General features: G+C 36.6%; 1 protein-coding gene across 1 annotated transcript; it reads right to left on the bottom strand.

Moving 5' to 3' along the window:
- Positions 1 to 2,016: 2,016 nt before the first annotated feature.
- On the bottom strand, positions 2,017 to 19,249 carry LRRC69 (leucine rich repeat containing 69). The gene is made up of 8 exons (XM_032222263.1): positions 19,067 to 19,249; positions 16,256 to 16,382; positions 15,241 to 15,313; positions 12,988 to 13,183; positions 10,723 to 10,794; positions 9,442 to 9,543; positions 7,166 to 7,345; positions 2,017 to 2,316 (listed from the first exon to the last, which is right to left on the bottom strand). The coding sequence occupies exons 1-8, from the start codon at positions 19,247 to 19,249 to the stop codon at positions 2,206 to 2,208; spliced, it is 1,044 nt and encodes a 347-aa protein (XP_032078154.1). The 3' UTR covers positions 2,017 to 2,205.
- Positions 19,250 to 21,700: the final 2,451 nt, after the last annotated feature.

The raw sequence follows: 21,700 nt of genomic DNA, 5'->3' as shown, positions 1-21,700 counted from the left end.
AATAACATCCAGACACTGTGACTTTGTGTTTAAAGGTACAGCAGATTGTTTTCATTCCTAATGCCACAAAACAGTTTGTACAAATGCAATGCAAATGTGGTTTTCAAAGTTCTAAGCAAAGAGCGTGCAAGTGCAGATGTCTTTTTCTGTAGAAGAGAAAGAATCCAAACTATTCAGAAGCAGCTTCAGAATTATTTCCAAATTATTTCATTGGAATTATCTGTTAGTTGAATTATCTGAACGGTAACTTTAAATTTGCTTGAGATTATGTTTCTGGCATTTTTTTATGAATTCCAATTAAAAAATGTCCATTCAGAAGAATGGATTGGTTTAACAACCGCAATGACTCACTTTACAAATGTTGTAAAAATGGTCATACAATCAAGTCTGGTCACATGGTGACTTGACTTATGACCCCAACAATTTACAACTGAAATTTCAGGCTCCATTGTGGTTGTAAGTTGAAGACTGCCTGTACAAAAAACTCTTCCTACAGTAGGTAGGAACAGCCTAAATAGCTAAAAAAAATGTAAATTTGGGGAAGTGGAAAAATCATTCAATGCATTCTACAGATATCTATAATTTTGTATGGTAATCTCTTTCCTACGTGTTTCCCTAAAAATATGACATGTCCTCATAATACAGCATTGCCACATTTTTCTGGTGGGCAAAAATATAAGCCCCCCCACCTATAAGCCCCCTGGACAACTCCCCACCTCCGTCCAGGCAAAGTGCAAGGCAGCTGGCCCACAACCATAGTGTGCGCTCCCAGAGGGGCCACTGTCAAAAGACTCGGGTTGGAAGCTGAGGAAAAAGCCAGACTGGGATGGCGGCGGAGGTGCCCTGGGTCCGTAATGAGAGCTGGCCCATGCATCGTGAGGCTGGGAGTCGGGTGAGCGAGAGCGGAACAGCTGTTCGTGCAAACCCCCTCTCCAGCCGTGCAGAGCACCATTCACTGGCATTTAGAAGGCACCAAGCCGCGGGGGCCAGGTGGCGGCAAGCAGGTGCTCATGCGGGTTGGCGATACCCCTAGGTCAGTGAATGGCACTGTGCGCGGCTGCAAAGGGGGTTTGCCAGGTGGCTGCTCATGAGCGTGGTCACTTCATGGCTGTTGTGTTGCGCTGCTGCGACAGCTCAACACAGCTATTTGCCCATGAGGCTGTGCCTGGCTCTTTGGGAGCCTGCTCACAAGAGAGCAGCCGCCCAGCAACCCCAAAACAATAAACCCTCCCCCCCATAATAAAGTCCAAGCCATATTTTGTAGGTAAAAAGAAAATAAGACCCTGTCGTATTTTCGGGGAAACACGGTAATATAAATGCTGAATATAATTTTTTAAGTCTGTATTGCTGCATAATTTTTCAATAAGGTAATTGTGCTAAATGGAAAATGTCCACACTTAAGGCAATCACGTGTTTCTACTTATCCTTTTGCATGATCTCTATATGTAAACTGTAAATGTTTATAATTAAGGTAAGCTTGGTATTCTGTTAGACTATAATTAGTGACATGAGATAAGCATCCTAGTTAAAATTTTGGAAGACTTACAATATAGAAACATTTGTAGAATTTTAAAACCCTTCATATAATAATTGGAAAGGCAAATAGGCATATATATTTAACTTTCTGTTTCCTTGCAGATTTTTTTTTTCAAAATCTGTCATCATAGACATAAGATTTCTGAAATCAATGCACCTAAGAGTGAAGAAATCCCTTATACATGCCATCTCTCTTTAAAATCTCCCAACACGTTTTCTCCAAGTGTTGAAAGTTCTACATGTCAAAGTTATAAGCATCTAGAAAACAGGATTTAAAGTAAAAGTCAATCACCCCACATATGCAAAGAGTCTTTTGCATCATTAAATTCTGACCCTAGATTTTCAGAGAAAGAAACATAGAATTTCACATTAGTTTGGTTGGATAGAAGCCAAGAGAAATAATATAATCCAGATCAGTTAGCTTACATTATAAAACATTACCTGAAAGCTAAATAATGCTGCTTGCCCAACTAAATCTACTCTCAGAAATGGAGTCTAGTTTGCCAAAACACATTATCAGCTATCACTTCTCTGAAATTATGCTTCCAAAAAAACTATTAATTTTTAATTAAATACTGATGTAGCAATAAATACTGGCTTTAGGTTTTAAAGGTCTTTGGGAAACTGTAATAGCTGCAAGTTGATTGAGGTACTCTTTCACTGTGTGCTCTATAATACAGAGATTCCAAAGACTTCATGATCACGGTGGTAAAAACATGTGTATGAACATAGTAGTGACTTCACAGGTAAAAGCTTCAAGTTTTTGCTTGTCTTCATTCGCTTCTAAAAATAAATAGAAGAAAATGTGACGTTTAGGTTACAGAATTTTGCATTTCTTTTTTGTACATTATAATTTACTACAAAAATATCTTTTAATCCCTCTCATAATATAAACACTTTCAAACTTCACATTTTCTGATAAATGATATAAACCACATCTGCAGTTAAGGAATTTTCTGAAGTTGCCAGGGATTCTGAATATGTAAAGAACAATCTAGTTCAATATAATCAGGCAAGGAAAATAGGTCAACAAGAGAAAACAAATTTACTGAATGGCATTTAAAAAGTAGCAATTAGAAGAACAGAACCTAAACCTAGAAATCAGGATTTCATATTCTGAGGTTGTATTAAGAAATAAAGTCTACTAAAACTCATGTGACCTCAGATTAAAAATCTGATAGAGAAGGAGATTGGCAGACAGATATACACAGACACAATCCTTAATCCTCTACATATCTATACTATACTGCCTTCCTGGAGTAAGTAGATCATGAGCTTGTGAAAATTCTGTCCCACAACTCTATATGTTTTGTTGCTTGCAGAAAGGAGAAAATAAAATACTATTCTCTTTTTAGCCACCATTTAAATGCATGAGGATTATTAACATACCTACTACATACATACCATGAAGATAGCATGGACATTTTTGAGGTTCTTCTAATCTAAACAGTAGGACAGGCAGCTTATAACCCATAACTGGTTTCATTCAGACAATCAATAGGATGAAAAGAAGGAGCAGTTTGGGACAGGGTAGGCTGGAATGATGTATGAGAACAATACCTAATTCAATTTTGAATTTCTGTAAATGGATGTCCACTTCTATATCAAGAGTAAATATACAATTCAATCAAATAAAAATAATTTTTCTCCTTATGCTGAGTAATGTTGCAACTTATTATAATAATAGCTTCCGATGGTCAGTACAATCACATACATACTAAAACCAGTACCTCTTTTGATTTATTATATTTTTCCTCAGCTTTCCCACACTAACCCAAAGAAGTATTTTGTCCTTTTGACAACCATAGAAGGCCAATGTAGTTGACTTCCCCAAAGGTAAAAGTCAATAAACTTTGTAGCCTAATGGAGATTCAATTTGTTCTTCTCACATCTATGTCCAAACTTTTAGTTCTATTCTACAGGTAACTTATATGAAAAATAATAGCACTGCTTCCCCCCTATTTAACTCGGAACCAGTAAAATTCAGGATTTTATATTTACAGTGTCAAATATGAAAATGACTTATATTTTTAGGAAATTAAAAATCCTTCAAAATGCCATTATGTGCTTTCTACTTTATTCACACAAAATGCCAACTCTGCAAGATAAGAACTGAGGTATTAAAAAAAATATTGGTTGGGTCAAAAGAAATTAAGTGTTCGCCTGAGGGGAATTGTTTGTTGTGTTTCACAAACAACTATCCCATGTGGAAAAGACACTCAAATATAGTTTGCAAAATGGCATGGAAGGTTTTTTAAAGAATCCCATGTGTTCTTGGGAACTTAGCCAGAGTAATTGGGCTGCTTCTCATAAAAACATGCATTGGGTAGATGGATAATGAATATCTGTAACTGAGAGAAAATAGATAATTTACAAAACAAAAAAATATTTTGTTTATATGACGTCTGTTTTCAACTTAGTCCAAGAGCTTGTTTATAGAAGTTGTTGTATAAGATTTTAAACCCTTACTAAAATGTATACATTATATGGGTGGTACTGCTCCTATTCATTATTTCTTATGCAAGAATGTAATCTCTGAAATTAAACAGTAATGTTCTGCTTGTTCTTGTACAAAAGTTCACAAATGCACTGATGTATTTTCACTTCGGGTCGCTGAATTCTGCATTCAAGCCTCCATTTTGTAATACCCATGTTTAAATTGGGGATAAGTCCAAAAATATAAGCACTGTTTGTTTATTTTTATAAAACATTTTTTACTGTAAAACTTATTTCTTGTTATAATTATGTACAAAGTTCAGTGTCCCGATCAAAGAAAGTTTTGGTATTCCCTGATTTTCTCCCAGAATTTTCTTTTCTACCCATTCCCAATGTTCCAGACACAGTCCAACTGTGAAATTGGAAATAATCAATTACAATATAAATTTAATTTATGCTTGTTAAACTGCTTTCAATTGAATATATGACTGAACCTTGTGCTATTACTGTATACAATTACATTAATTTTCCAAAATAGACTTTTCTAAGTCCAAAACTTTAAACAACATTATCTTTCAAAAGCAATTTTTGATTATATTACAGATTTTCTATGGAGATGAAAGCCCTCAGGCAAGCATATGTAGAATTTATTCCCTGTAGGTTATCTATTTAAAAGAAACTAAGGATGTTTTTACAACTGCAAAACTCATCAGAATAACCATGAATAAAGAAATGGACTAATGATAAAATTAAAATAATTGCCCACCTAAGCAGGCTTAAGCTTCTAGAGAAAATGATATCAATTTAACAAATAAAATAAAATTATGTCCTTGTTTCAGATTCTGGTCAATCAGATTTTGAAGCATACTTTTTAATATTAAACCCAGTTTTTCCTTTATAATCCAAACATAGTTTTTCTACTTCCAGGTTCCATTTTTTTTACATTTGAACTCACTCCCTTTTTAGTTTCCTGGGAGTGGGGAAATACCATATTGCCTAATTTGTATTGCTTTCCAAAGTTTATCCTATATTTGGTGCAGCTACTAAGGTGCTTTATTGTTTACGTAGAAATAATACACTAACTTCTATGAAATGTCAATAAATATTCTCTATCATATGATCAGCTTTGTAGCATGTTAAATTTTGCCCTTCTATTTGTAGAACAGTGCAATTACTGGTACTGTTATCATCTTCATTCTTGGGTGCTGAAATAGCAATATTAGAATGTGGATGAAGGAATGGTTTTTCTGCACTTTTATTCCATAGCTGTACAGATTCTCAGTCATCCATGTCATGGTTGTCTGGAATGGATTTCCAGAGAAAAATTGCAGACTACAGGAGCACTACTCAGGTGACCCAAGGACACAGATAAATCTCCAACTACTTCAGCTATCCTTTAAAAGGATGCAAATTACCAGCTGTCTGAAAGGAATACAAATCCTTCCACTCCCTATCCTGTTGGAGCTGAAGAAGCTTCTTGAATGAGAAGCGAAACATCTTCAAAAGAAAAAAAAAAGAAATGTGTTTTAAGAGCTCTATTCTTAATTTTAGACACACCACTGCATTCCTAATGACAGGATATTTAATAGAGTTATGCCACCTAAATGTTCCTCTACTTTAGCTATAGTTGTACATTAAAAAAAATGAGAAACTCTTTAAACCATTGTTTTGCTCATTTTGCAGTTGTATTATCTTTGCAATATGTATGTTAAGCCAACTGCTGCTTTAATCTTCGCCTTCATCTTTGACCAAACCTCTACGCTAGTGCTCTTCATTCGATGGAAAAAAGAATGAATGTATACATGCTGATGGGTTGTTTCAAAATTGATTGTGTTGCTCATAAAGCATTATATCCATCTTCTATTTCAATAAACATATTCTGAATTGACCGAACGGTGAAGGCATCAAAGTTACCTAGGGGTTCAATATCAGTCTTCTGATTTACATTTGTAAACATTACCAGCGATCTTTGGCATACATTAATGTTTTTTAAACTTCAGCAACTTTAAGATGTGTAGACTTCAACTCACAGAATTCCTCAGCCAGTATAAATTCACACATTTTAAAGTTGCCAACGTCGAGAAACACAGATGTACAGTAATCTCAAGGAAACCATTATCTCAATGTAACCTCAAACAAGAGTATAGGTAGCCTTTGACCACAATTGAGCCCACCATTTCTGTTGTTAAGTGAAACATTTGTTAAGTGAGTTTTGCCCCATTTTACGCTTTTCTTGCCACAGTTGTTAAGTGAATCACTGAAATTGTTAAGTTAGCAACACGATTGTTAAATGACTCTGACTTCCCCATTGACTTTTCTTGTCAGAAGGACACAGAAGGTGATCACATGACCCCCAGAATACTGCAACAGCCATAAATATAAGGGACCAGTTGCCAAGCATTCAAATTTTGGTCACATGACCATGGGGTCATAAGGATGGAAAACGGTCATAAGTCACTTTTTTCAATCCTGTTTTAACTTTGAAGGGTCACTAAATGAACTGTTGTAAGTTGAGGACTACCTGTATATTGTATGGATAAATTGTTACTCTGGAGGGGTGTGATAATGAAAAAAATGATAAGATCCAAATTAAGAAATTATGGCTGCACTCACACTTACCTGAGAGTATGTCCGACTGAAGTCAGTGGAGCTTACTTTTGAGATACTGTACCTATTTAGAACTACATTCCTGACTGAATAAATCGATTTTTAAAAAGCACAGAATAATCACAAAGAGCAAAATGTATAGGAGTATAAATAAGATCTGGTTGGCCATTGATAGAAAATTAGTTCTCGACCATATGCAGTCTTTCCTTAATTTATCAAGATTCTGCTTGGAAGCCAATTATTATTATTGATGAAATGCAGAAGAGAAACAGGCATAAGAAACGCATACGGCAATAAAATCAAGTTAAAGTCTTAAAATTGCAAGTGTCTTGGTGGTGCAGTGTTTAGAGTGCAATACTTCAGGTTACTTCTGCTGACTGTCGGCTGCCTGCAATTTGGCAATTCGAATCTCACCAGGCTCAAGCCTTCCATCCTTCCGAGGTGGATAAAATGAGGACCCAGATTGTTGGGGGCAATATGTTGACTCTGTAAACTGCTTAGAGAGGGCTGTAAAAGCATTATGTAGTGGTATATAAGTCTAAGTGCTATTGCTATTTCTATTGCTATGTGTATCAAGGTAACTTACCTGTTTTATATCTATGAAACGCACGCATTCTAGCCACATACTCAGAAAGCTGTGTCCACAGTGTGCACATTCTTGCCTCTGGGAAAGTAAATTCTGTGCTTGTGGGTTTTGTTTTAGTGCTCTGCATAAAAGAGGGTTTTCGTTTTCTAGCTGAGTAAAAATAAATCTTGCTGTTATTTCCTGTGGAATTAAAAGACAAAATAATAAATATTATTGACAAGAATTGTAATAGAAATTTAAATATGTCACTTGAAGTTTTAATTTAGAAAAATTATACGGCACTGTCTTTTCAATTGCACAGTGCAGCTGAGAAAAAATACAACAAAACCATTATTAGAACATAATTAAGAAGGAAGACAAAAAAAATGAAAACCAGTAGAGACCTCATACTAAAACATCAAAAACTCTGCATAAGTACAAATATTTGTAACCCCCTCCAAACTTAATAAGGAGATAGATTGCACTTTTTTCAAGTAGCAATTTGTTTTTTGGCATGGTCCCTGCCAAGGGAAAGAAAAAAGTAACTACTGGTGTTAAATGCCTCTGTGCTGAGAATTGCAGAATGTGCTCCACTGATATCTAAAAGAATGGAGGAGACTATGTGGGAATAGCAATTAGAAATATACTAGTTCACAGTGCCTTACAGCCCTCTCTAAGCAGTTTACAGAGTCAGCATATTGGATCCAACAATCTGGATCCTCATTTTACTGACCTCGAAAGGATGGACGGCTGTGTCATATTTGAATCTGTGAGATTCAAACTGCTGAACTGCTGGCAGTCAGCAGAACTAGCTTACAATACTGCATTTCAACCACTGTGCCACCATGGCTCTGTAGACAGTGGTGGGATCCAGCCAGTCCACACCACTTCAGGAGAACCGGTTGTTAACTTTCTGAGCAGTTTGGTAAACTGGTTGTTGGAAGAAATCATTAGGGCAGAGAACCAGTTGTAAAATTATTTGAATCCCACCATTGTACGTAGGTAAATCTGTAGTTGGCTGGACTTTAAGCCATGCAATGCTTTATGCACCAGTGGGAATACTTTGAATTGAGGGTGGAAGGCAACCCATAGCCAATAAAGCTGTTTCGATACATGGATTTTGTGCGACCTTTGAGAGACACCATTCAGCACTCATGCTGCTGCATTCTGAACAATTTCCAGGCTTTTTTTCAAGGCATGCACACTTGATTTAATAGCAGCCCATTTGGTGTAGTGGCTAAGGTACTAGGGTAGAAAACAGAAGACCGTGATTCTAGTCTTGCCTCAGGCACAAAGCCAGTTGAGTAACCTTGGGCCTCTCATTCTCTCTTCCCTCTAGGAGGAAAGCAATGGCAAACTATTTATGAAATCTTGCCAAGAGACCTGTTCAGGCAGTTGCCAGGATCGAGACTGACTCAAAGATCGCACCGCCCCCTCAAAAAAAATAACCACCCAATTTATCAGCTGAACCTGATAAAAGGTCCGCTACCTCAGTGGTGGGATTCAAATTTTTTTTTACTACCGGTTCTATGGGCGTGGCTTGGTGGGTGTGGCATGACTTGATGAACATGGCTTGGTGGGCATGGCAGGGGAAAGATATTGTAAAATCCCCATTCCCTCCTGATCAGCTGGGACTGGGGAGGCAGAGAATAGATGGGACGGGGCCAGTCAGAGATGGTATTTACTGGTTCTCCGAACTCAAAATTTCTGCTATGAGTTCTTCAGAACTGGTCAGAATCTGCTGAATACTACCTCTGCTCTACCTCCTCTGTTCCTTAAAAGAATTCTTCCTCCTTAGAGGATACCATGTACATTTGATGCATAGTGTATATCAAAAATGCTCCTTCCTTCTGAATTATTGGCTGATTCATACATTTTACTGAGTGATAAGATGTCTTCTTTTATTTTAGTGTGAACCCATCTAGTTTATTTCATAAATCATTACTTTTATAGGTTGGTGTTACATGAAACCGATTGTTTACTGGCCCATGTTTTAAACAAAGGATTATTTAGGACTACACTTCAACCCAACCACTGTTTTAATTGATGTTTTAATCATCTCAAACTCATACAATTAAGGATTTTAGTACTATGCTAAATCATTTCAATCCATTTAACTTGAAAACTAATATACAGTACTCGTATAATTAACAATAACTTTCAACATATATCCCAGGTTACAAAATAGTTATTTGAAATTGTTTGAATAACAAAATATAAATTTGAAATCTAGGGAAAACATCATGCTAAAGCAATAGTTTCTTGAACATGTACTTCTGTACATGTTCTGTATGAACCTTAAGAGTGAGAATGTCCTCTTCTTGTATGGCACTAACTGGGTTTTTCTGAAGCAATGGATTATCTTCACAGTAAAATTCTTCAAGCTGAAGATATCCCATCTATTTAAATAACAAAATAACATTTTAAATATAAAACAATATATTTAGTATTTTTCCCATTAACATCATGTATTTGCCATACATCTTAGGCCTATAGTTTGGTTTTGCCCCCTGACAATTTTGGGAGTACTGTTAGCTATTTGCATTTTTTCAAATTATAAGCTGTCCAGTGTCTTTTGGGGAGTTGTGCCCTCCAAATGAGATAGATAGATAGATAGATAGATAGATAGATAGATAGATAGATAGATAGATAGATAGATAGATAGATAGATAGATAGACAGACAGACTGACAGACAGATGATAGATAGATAGATAGATAGATAGATAGATAGATAGATAGATAGATAGATAGATAGATAGATAGATAGATAGATAGATGGCTGGCTGAAATTCAGCAGGTTCTGGAGAACCGGTAGCAGAAATTTTGAGTACTTCAGAAAACCAGCAAATACCATAGTAGGGTGGGAATGGAGATTTTGCAATATCCTTCACCCAGGAGTGGGGAGGGAATGGGGATTTTGCAGTATCCTTCCCCTGCCACACCCACCAAGCCACGCCCACAGAACCAGTAGTAAAAAAATTGAATTTCACAGATAGATAGATAGACAGACAGACAGACAGACAGACAGACAACATAAGTAATCATATTTAAACAAATAAAAGAACAAAGCTACAAAAATAATTGGAAAAAAGTATGTTTTTTTCTGCCCAGATTGAAAAGGTCTCTTGTATTGCAATCTAAAAGCACCAAAAAGAACCTTTTCTATAGCTACACTAAAATGATGGGGGTCTGGTTAGAGATCTATTTCAATGACTTATGCGACTGATTGTACATGATTTGTTTTAGCAAGCCTTTGATCTGGCTGATTCTACCTGTAATTCTTTACCATCTGTGATTTTGTGTAAACTTGTTAAATTTTACTAAGCAACAGTGTGTTTTTACAACAACAAAATGGTAAAATTCATGTACAAAAACAAACTGGTGAGACTGTAATGCGATAACAGCATAAACACAATTACAAAACTATAATATCAAAAGTCAAGTAAGGGTCCTTGATATATTTACATGGCACTCTTGGAAATGCTTTATATTTGAGTATTTTCTAGGCCATTAGACTTCAATAGAAGATTGGTTAGGGAGGTTTCCACTGAAGAGATTGATTAACAATCATACTTACTGCATTGGGAAAAATCTGAATATTATTTCCTGCAACATCAAGAATCTTAAGTCTCTCCAGCTTGCAGATTCCCTAATTAAAAATGATAAATATGAATTAATAATATTAAAATAAGTGTCCTTCAGCGCAAACCTAAGTAGACCTACTTTGATTGTGCTGCAGAGTGTTCCCAAGTGAACATGCATAAAGTTACTGAATTCCTGGAATGTATTTCTAGAGCATCCTCAGAAGTAACCATCAAATTTCAATTTTAATGTGAAAGAAGGAAAAATCATCATTAAATAATAAAAGAATAACATGGAGAATAATTAATACAATTCAATCATGTTTAAATGTAACCCAAAAAATATTAAATTTAGGTTTTTTTGCTATTACGGTATCATTATTTTGTTCCAGTCTTTGCCTATGGAGATTCTCAGTCATCCAGGCCATAGTTGTCCCAAAGGTGTTTTTTCAAGAGCCAACTGGACTTTCTGGGGTTTTTTGGGGAGACATTTTGCTTCTCACCCAAGAAACTTTTTCAGCTCTGACCGGATGGTGGTCAATGAACGATTTATACTCCTTGCAGACAGCTGGTCATTTGCATTCTTTTAGAGCAGGCAGGAATGTCAAACTCGTGGCCCGTGGGTCAGTTGCATCATGCGCAGGCCACGTCGACACCCCCACCACCGACACGGAGGGGGGGGAAGTCATGATACATCACGTGATAACTATGTGACAATGTGAGTTTGACGCCGCTGTTTTAGAGAGTCGCTGAGGCCATCTGGAGGGTCACCTGGGGGTTATTAGGGTCACCTGAGAAAGGCAAATGGGTGTGAAGCCTTCTTGGAACTGTTGAAAGGACTGTGTTATAAACTGGAAATAGATGATGTCATATCTGGTCTGGGCTGACGTTTGTTCTATCACCTATGAGGCCATCTATGTCAAAATTGAACAGCCCTCACTCAACAGAGGGTAAAGGATTTGATCACAACATCCTCTCAGTCATGTGATCAAAAATCAGGTGCTTTGGAATTGGAATGTATTTACAACTGTTGCAGCATCCCAGAGTCACGTGATCGCCATTCAACAACTTCCCAATCAGGTTCCAACAAGCAAAGTCAATGGGAGTAGCTGGACATGCTAAACAACCACAGGTTTCACTTAACTGCAGTGATTCGGTTAAGAAACATGGTGAAAAAGTTGTACAATTGGTCACCACTTAGTTAATCACCGCTTTACTTAACAATGGAAATTCTGATCCTAATTGTGTACATAAGTCAAGGACTATATGTACTTTGCATAAACAAAACCTTTGACTATTGTTACCCTAAACTTTAGGGCAATGGCCCCCAAGGTTCTGGGCACCAGGGACCAGTTCCACGGAGAGAGGTTTTTCCATGGACTGAAGGGGGTGTGGTTTTGCATGCTGCCTGCATCCCGCGAATGGGCTGTTGCTTGTTTTCATGGCCCAGATTCTGTCATGCTGTGGCTTGGTGCTGGTCCATGGACTGTTATTGGGGATTTCAGTTTTAGGATATACCTGCTGCATATTTACATACCAAGTAACAAAACTGAACAATGCAACTTTTAAGATGAGTTAACTATAGGAATACATAAAAGATCATCTTGCAGTAGAGTGAAAAACTTCACCCCTCCAAATGTTGCTGAAGAAGACTCTCCAAGCTCCATCATCATTGGCTCTTTTGATTGAGCATCTGAAGGCCTGTTTCATTTCCCTATCCAATTTCTAAAGCAGGGGTCCTCAAACTATGGCCCACAGGCCAGATACAGCCCACCAAAGCCATTAATCTGGCCCATTCGGGACCACGGGGCTGCCCCACTCACATTGTCCCACCTACCCACAGGCCCTTACCTGCCTTCTGGACACCAGGGAGGCCAAAAATGGGACGTGTGGAAACACAATTTGGCCTTCCCAGCCTGCAGAAAGAAAGAGGGAGGGAGGGACACGGACATACACAAACACACCCACACCCACACGGTCCCTCATACACACCCCAAGGCAGCCACATCCCTTCACTAACCTGCTTTCCACCCCCAGGAGCATAACAAATTAAAGTTTAATTTGTCTGTATTGTTTGGACTGCTAAATTGGCCATGCCCGCTCAGTCACATGACCACCTAGCCTTGCCCACCCAGCTGGTCCGGGCCACCAACAGTCTGAGGGACCGTGAATTGGCCAATTTAGGACTGTTTATGTCCTAAAGGCATAGCTTTTTTAATGATCACAATATAATACATTGTTTTCCAAGCATAGCTACTCACATCAGGGAGCGATTCTATTTTATTTCTTGACAAAATCAAGATCTTGAGATTTTCCAGATGTTGGATGTCTTCAGGTAATGAGGTGATGAAATTGTGGGATAAGTGAAGTTCATGCAAATTCGGAAGGTAACAAAATTCCTTGGGAATCTTTTCCAATTTGTTATTCTCTAAACTCACACATTCAAGATTTTCAAGCCTATTGAAAGAAAGTATTTGAGGATATTTGCTTTTAAATATTTAACAACTATTTATATATGATGGCCTCTAATGTTGCATATAAATCAATTTTAATGAAATTACTTATAGTATATTCTCAAATCAGCCTTTCTAGCCTTCAGCAGATATCAACTCCAATAATTCAACTGCACCACATTGGCTGGATATTATGGGAACTGATATTTATCACTATTGAACAACCTATCTATATACTACTTGTTTTGTTCCTGTAATCTATAACTAGACAAAATGTTACATCATAGACAATTTTTGAACCAAGGTATCTCAAATGGGCTCACTTACAGAATGGGTGCAAAACAGTGATGGTATTCAGCAGGTTCTGACCAGTTCTGGAGAACCGGTAGCAGAAATTTTGAGTAGTAAATACCACCTCTGACTGGCCTCACCCGCATCTATTCTCTGCCTTTTGAGTCCCAGCTCATTGGGAGCTAATGGGAATTTTACAGTATCCTTCCCCCGGAGTGGGGAAAGAAAGGAGATTTTACAGTATCCTTCCCCTGGAGTGGGATGGGAATGGAGATTTTACAGTATCCTTCCCCTGCCATGCCCACCAAGCCACACCATGCCCACCAAGCCACGCCCACAGAACCGCTAATAAAAAAATGTGAATCCCACCACTGATCCAAATTCTAGAATGCAAGACTCCTGTGGAATTGAAATTTGACAAATTTTTAAAAATATTTTATGATATAAAATATAACATCACACTTTATGACATAGTACAAAATGTCATAAAACATTTCCTATATCTATGTTTATGACTGTTCTATACAGTTCAACATGGGCAACTCTTGTTCCTGTAACATTTAACTGGATGAAACAATGCATCATAGGGCAATCTTTTTTCAACCAAAGTATATCATATAGGCTACCTTACAGAATATGTCCAGATGTGCAACACAGAGCTCCCATGGAATTAAAATTTGGCAAATTTTATAAAACAGTTTATAGAAATTATAATATATTATGGGTTCACCTTGGTTTATAGTGCTTAAGCAAAGAGAAAAGTGATCTGGATCAGTGTTTCTCAATTTTGGCAACTTTGAGTTGTGTTGACTTCAACTTCTAGAAATCCCCAGCCAGCATAGAGTCACAAAACTGCAATGTTGAGAAACACTGATCTACTGTTTATAAATGGAATGATATATAAATATCTTTTTTCAGCTACGATCTGAAACTGTAGATATAAATAATTAACTATATTCTATTGTTAAACATAACATCAAATATAAACTTATCTCACATTTCATTCAAAAACACCTATTTTCCCCCATAACCACCTTTTGAGGCAAACTAAGTGAGAATGACTGACTGACTAGCTGATCCAGTTTAGAAGATCCAAACCTAGATCTTCCTATTCTATATCCAACACTTTAGCCATTACATTGCACTGACTTGTAATAATGGCTCTCCTTTAATGCTAATCTAAGAGTTTGTGTCCTTTCTATTGACTTAGGAAAAGTATTTATATTCTTCGTTAAGTAGCTTTTTTTGTAAGATAAACATATATTCCCCTCAACCACACACGTACAGTCCAGTCTTCAAAATGTTAATAGAAATTACAGCAGGATTATAGCTATATATAGTATTGTTATTCAATAAAAGAAAGATCCTACAAATCAAGTGTGACTACTGCAGTCAAACAGTCTGGATTAAATTATATTTGAAAATTAAGCAAAGATTGCAAAATACATTGTTATGGTGAAATACTATGAGAAAGATATGGATCTATCTCAACACAATGGCATCCATAGATGGCAGCAATGAGGGTCAAACTGTTATAAAGACCAAGAGACCATTCCACATGGTTCATGTTGTACCTGCCTTAGGATGTCTCACACAGAGAGAGGCATAGCAACAAAAAGGATGGATCTTGCAGCAAGCATCACATTGCAACACTGCTTTCATCATTCAAAAGCTGCTGATGCTCCCAAAAATAGTGATGGGTTATTAAAACTAACTTATCCATTGCAGCCAATTCAGGAAAAACCTCATCCTGATATTTATCAAATATACCTGTAAATCTCTGGTGGAAGATCATTTAGTTGGTTCTTGTTCAGATTGAGAAGTTCTAAATTCTTCAATTCATCTATAAACAAACATGGCCTTCAAATAAAGCTTTTGCAGAAATATGAAGTCTTATATTATGCCTATTTTCCTAATGTTCCATTTTATTTATATATCCCTGGTGGTCATAATGCTATTTTTAAATAACCAAAAGTATATTTAAGTACATGTAAGTACCATTCCGCTATGCATTTATTTTTTTAACCTTCATTTCTACTAAAAAAAATATGTTTTGTAAGAGCATTCACAGAATTCTGAGGGCTGTACTTGGAGTTTTTAAGGATCACACCTAACCTCTGTTTCTGCATCTCTGCATTAGCTTTGTTAGGACCAGTTTCAGTTTAACTACTGGCAACAAAGAATGCTTAGAGGACCGAGTCTCCAGTGATTGAAGACAGATTATAAGTAACAACTGTTAATAAAACCATAATAAACATTTTGGTTTAAAAAAAGGAACAGAATCCTTTTCAAAGAGCATAGACATGAATCTTGGTCTGTCACGCCAACATTATTCGCTATATCGTCTGCAGAATATTACAATTTCCTCCGGAAGTGGATTTGGAGTAGATTTTTGGGATGATGACTTTGTTTTCTTTCTTTTTCTTTCTCATAAAAGATTCTTTAAAATCCCACAAAATAGATATTTTAGAAAACACATTCCTCTTTTCTCATGACAGATTTTTTTCTGAGATTATATCAGTTAAAACATTGACCATAAAATATCTTTCTTTTTAAACTCTTCATTTCCTTCATACGCTTATACAACAGAAGTTATTATAATACACTTGAATGGAGATGTAAATTAAAAGTGATTTCAGTACAGTGGGATGAGGATAGCGATTTTATCATATAGCATAATTTGCTGCTGAGTAAATAGCATAGCACATATGTGGCTATATATCTGCTGTATAGTAAATACGGTAGTAAAGTATCTGATTTTGAACACAACATGATATGCTCTTACCAAATATTAAAGGTGACATTTTGGTGATCTTGTTTCCAAACAAATAAAGCTTTTGCAGAGATATGAGATATTTCAATTGCTCTGGAACTTCCTCAAAATTATTATTTCCCAAATTTAGTACCTTCAACTACAATCAGATATTTGATTAAATCATGTTAATCAGTTCTCCTCTAAGGTTGAAAAAAGACACTCATGAACATTTAGTACTACCTAATTTTGAACTATCATGTTAAGAGCTGAAACTATCCCGTGATTCAAGTATACTAACAGAAATTCTATCTCTTAAAACAAAACTGGGCATTATTGTCAGTTAAATTGAAATTGAGAAATGGGCTACAAGTAAAATCCTACATTGTTATAGCAGGATACCCAAATGGCATGGAATTATCAGAAAAAGATTTTGTATAGAATGGAATGGCATGCAAATTCCTTGGAATGGTCCTTATGATTTTATTAAAGAAATGAAAGCTTTCAATAAAAGCTTTCATTCAGGAGCTCAAAGTACGGATGAATACAGTATTTATGTTTTTATTTATATCTCATCTTTATTATTTTTACAAATAACTCAAAAGTGACAAACATTTTCCTCCTATACAAAACCTTTGCGGTATTTAAAACCTTTGCCAGACCAATTCTCGAATACAGCTCGTCTGCCTGGAATCCACATTGTATAACAGACATTAATACAATTGAGCGAGTCCAGAGGTATTTCACGAGAAGAGTACTCCACTCCTCTGCTCGCAATAGAATACCCTATGGCAAAAATTTTGGACCTGGACAACCTAGACTATGCCATCTACGATCTGACCTAAGCATAGTACACAAAATTGTCTGCTACAACGTCCTACCTGTCAAAGACTACTTTAGCTTCAACCGCAATAATACAATAGATACAAACTCAAAGTGAAACGCTCCAAACTCTGTTGCAGGAAATATGACTGAGTGATCAATGCCTGGAATTCACTACCAGACTCAAACCCCCAAAACTTTAACCTTAAACTATCTACTGTGGACCTCACCCTATTCTTAAGAGGTCTGCATAAGCGCACCAGTGTGCCTATTGTCCCTGTCTTGCTGTTCCCATCTATTTATGCTCATTTCTTATGTACATACATATACCTGCTTATACATATATGTTTATGTTATATTCATACTTATATTCCTTTCTCATACATTCTTGACAAACCAAATAAGTAACTAAAAATTAATAAAATAAATACTATTTTTCCCACAACAAGAACACTGTGAGGTGGGTTAGGCTCAGTGGTGGGTTTCAAATCCCGTTCCAACCAGTACGGTTGGAACGGGGCCGGCAGCGTCATGGATGTGCGCAGCGCGTGCGCTTGTGTCTTAGCACCTCCATTACGCTCTGCGATGCTCCAGCTGCTCCAGAGCGTCGCGCAGGGGCTGTATATGTCATGTGCCTGCGCGGAAGCGCAGAAGCCTTTAAACACCAGTAAGGAGCTCGGGCGGGTGGGCCCTCCGGAGCACTGTACCGAAATGGTATCCAGTGCTCCAGCTGACTGTGGTACACAACCCACCACTGGTTAGGCTGAACAAGAATGACTAGTCCAAAGTTATCCAGCTGGTTTTTATGGCTAAAGGCTAAGTATAGTTAGGTATTAAGTTTGGTACAATGAAATTTTATATCAAGTAATACTGGGTTGACATGTTGCCCCAAGTTCAAGTTCATTAATAAATTAGCTGGATAACACAACAAAGTGATCTATAAACTATGAATTACAAACCATAATAGCAATAAAGTCATATTAATGCAATGAATGAAGGTATCTATCTTAAGATGCAATAATATGACTTTGCTGAATATCTGTAGAGACTTTCACTCATCCAGGTCATTGTTGTCCCCAAAGTATTTTTTCCAAATGGCAACTGAACTTTTTTAGTTCTTTGAAAATATTTTGCTGCCCATTCAAGAGGCTTCTCCAGTTCCAGATATTTAGATTTTTGCAAGCCCAGTAAGTAGCCTTTATTTAGAGGTTTAAATTGAAACTTTAACAATGATCAAATGTTGATTCTGCCATGGGTTTATACTATTACAATTGCAGCATATTTATTCGTTCACAAAATAACATACATTTTATCACCCTCCCAAAAAATGCCATGCAGCAAAATTGTTAAAATACTATGTAGTTCTCAATTGTTTCAAAGATGTTGAGCAAAAGACCTAAAATGCAAATCTATTTTTTTCAAAAGAAGAAAAATTCATTTTAAAATGCTTCTTCATTCCATGTCAGAGGATAACTATTCCTGCCTTAACCAGAGTCACATTCTCCCACTTTAAGAAACCACTATACCATGAAACAAATTTTCTTTTTTTTTTTGGGGGGGGGGGTTATTACAAATTATACTATTTTTTTCCCCAATAAAGATTTTCCAACAGCTTGGCTTGCAAAATTATTCTGGATTGAAAAAATATTCATTCAAAATTCAGCAGTATCTTGTTTACAGCTGAGATTACCAAGATTATTAAAAAAAAATGTTACAGCATCAGTTTAAGGATAGCTTCAGTGTAATAATATGGATCCTTTTTTATAAAAAAAATTAAGAACGGAGTGAATGTTTTTGCCTTGTTCTTTCTTTGTAAATATCAGAGGTTCTCTAGTATGGAAGAATGGTGATTGCTGCAGGAGATCATTCCATAGCAATGCAAGAAGAGCCTGGCTGGACCAGTCACAGACCTCTTTAAGCCAGCATTCTGGGTAACAAAGTTTACAATCGGGGTAAGCGAATGATAACCCTGCTTCACAATTGCGGTTCCAAGCCAGGATCTCGCCCTCCGCCTCCCCTCACCCGGCTCAGAGCCTCCATTTCGTGAGAGAGACTGAACAGTTGGTTGTCTCGCAGGCTCAGGCGCTCCAGGTTGCTCAAGCTGGCCAAGCCCCGGGGCGGGTGCTGCAGCCCCCGACGTGCCAGGGAGAGCGAGCGAGTCCCGGAGCCGCCCCGCAGCACGCGAAGCAGCTTCCCTTCCGCCATCTGCGGACCGTCCTCCGGGCCGATCGCGTCGCTGTGGAGTTCTTTCTTTCCGTTGTCGTGGCAACGCCGAAGCCTCAGCTGGTTCTATGGGCGGGGACAGAATTGTGGCGATTGATACAGCTCGGCGGTCATCTGTCACAGTCATTCATCAGTGTTCATTTATGACGAATAAAGTATTTTTTTTAAAAAAAAATGCGCGCTACGAAGTGTGGGGGAGTGGGGAACACACCTATTGGGAATAGAAACATGAGGTGTACGAACATAATTGCCGTCGCTTGATAACGTTGGAACGTCTGATCAGAATCCGGAGAGAGAAATACGATAAATAATGATGTTAAAACGTATCAGATTATTTTCTAAAGTAAACAATAGCTGTGCAAAATAAGTTGATTTAGATCAGTATCCAGGTGCAAATAAATTCAAGTGTGACCTTGGCTAATTTAGAAAGTCAAGTGGAGTTTTGCTGGTTAGATCTAGGAAGAGTTGTTCTTTTGTTTTATTTATTTTTTAAAAAAATACAAACAATACAAACATAGTAACTAAAAAAAGGAAAAAAGGGAAAGGGAAAAAATTACAGTTTACCCAACTAGACCTCCCCCCTCTTACATTTCTTCATCTATAACAAAAAGATTTACAATATATTCAATTGTGTCCTTATCCCCTCCAAAACAACTTATATTCCTCAGTAGATTTATTCCCTTTGCTTTCCACCAACACTGATTTTATAAAATCCCCTCATATTTCATTATAATTATTTTCTTTGATCATCCCTTTTTAAAATTTAATTTCTGTTAATTTATCATTTGTTGTCATACTCCAAATTTCATTATACCACTCATTTCTTTGAATGAAGAACTGTTCTTAAAGGAGACATTGCTTTATAAATATCAGTGTCATTTCAGCATATCAATTTAGTGTCGTGTTTAAAATGCTGGCTTGGAAACTGTAAATTTTAGGCCACCCAGGCATGAAAACTGGAAGGGTGACTTTGGCCCAGTCACACTCCTTCAGTTTGACCCACCTCATCGGGTGGCTGTTGTGGGAAAATAGGAAGTGCAGAGGTATTAGGTTATGTTCCCCATCTTGATTTAACCAAATATAAAGGTGGAATAAAAATCTAATCCTCCCTTGCCTCTAGTGATTTGTACTTTATAATACTAAAGTTAATTAATGAACTTTGGGCCTTTGCAAAATACTTCACTGCAGCATTAAATGCATTTACACAGTGACCACCGTATATTGTACCCTGACAAAATAGATTGAAGGGGGCCATTCCCAAATGGACAATTCAGAGGTCAAGAGGAAAGGACATACAACATTTAACAAATAATACTCGTAGCAAAAAAATTCCTGTTTCTAAATATTGATCAGTTCTGAAGACCACTTGAACTTTTTTAATCAGCAGTGTATAAACTCCCAGTACAGCACAAATAAAAATCTATCTATTCCTTGGGTATTAAATGCATGTATTAGATACAATATATGAGTGATCAAAAAAAGTATTCATTAAGGAAGTCAGACTTATTATGAACCATTTTAATTATAAGAATGTTTTAAATGATATATAAAGCAGCACATCTCAATGAAAGGGATGAAAATAATTTAATTGAAGTTTTATATACTATCATTATTACCTAAAGTATAAAATGGCCTGCAGGATCATAGTATATTTATAAATGATGCTTTACAAGGGAAACTGTTTCATTTCTTGAAATATATTGTCATTGTGTGATCTATGTGGAGATATGTATCTTAGAACAATATTATAATCCACTCTTCCTGTTTCAAAATAATGTGATAAGTAAAATACCTAGGTGGAGGCACTATTTTATTTTAAACTGGACAGTATTCATTATACCAGAGCTTTTTAATACCTATCTAAATAGATACTAGCACAATGAGTCTTCTGCAGATATTCTACTTACATGTTCCATAAGGAAAGGTTTATCCTGTTAACTAAGAAAGATCTTGAAGCCTTGAAAATTAAAGTTCTCCTTTGAAAAGGAAACATTCTAATTTATTGGAAAACATGTGCTTTGCCTGCAAAAGGTTCCTGGCAATTCCAAGGTTGGTTGGCAAAGTATCTCTTTATACTGATTACTATTACTGTAAACTGAGCTAGAGGAATCAATATGGTAAGACTACTTCCTATACTTTAATAATCTGAGAGGGAGGTTTTTGCATTTCAGAATCAGGTACTCTTCTGCCACAATCAAAAATAAAAACAATATGAGTGTTTCAGTAAATGGATTCAATACTCAGAACAAATCACCTTGAAAATTATTATAAGACCTCAGCAATTTCTGATGATCCATATGTCAGTGGCTTTTATAATTATTTTATGATTGGTGTCCATAACAACTTAACCACAATGCAATATTGTATGTCTGTGCATATATGTATTGTGTACACTGGCTTTTCTATTAAAATAAAAGAATAAAGCAAACGAAG

The sequence above is a fragment of the Thamnophis elegans genome, chromosome 8 (assembly GCF_009769535.1).
Source record: "Thamnophis elegans isolate rThaEle1 chromosome 8, rThaEle1.pri, whole genome shotgun sequence".
NCBI classification, from domain to species: domain Eukaryota; kingdom Metazoa; phylum Chordata; class Lepidosauria; order Squamata; family Colubridae; genus Thamnophis; species Thamnophis elegans.
The sequence above is the reverse complement of the archived record's forward strand: the minus strand, read 5'-3'. Positions and strand labels throughout refer to the sequence as shown.

Coding starts and splice junctions, on each gene's coding strand:
- LRRC69 (XM_032222263.1), bottom strand. CDS start 19,249: ATGGCGGAAGGGAAGCTGCTTCGCGTGCTGCGGGGCGGCTCCGGGACT. Junction 15,314..16,255: donor AATGTCACCTTTAATATTTG/GTAAGAGCATAT, acceptor GTTTGTTTATAG/ATGAATTGAAGAATTTAGAA. Junction 10,795..12,987: donor AAATAGAATCGCTCCCTGAT/GTGAGTAGCTAT, acceptor ATTTTTAATTAG/GGAATCTGCAAGCTGGAGAG.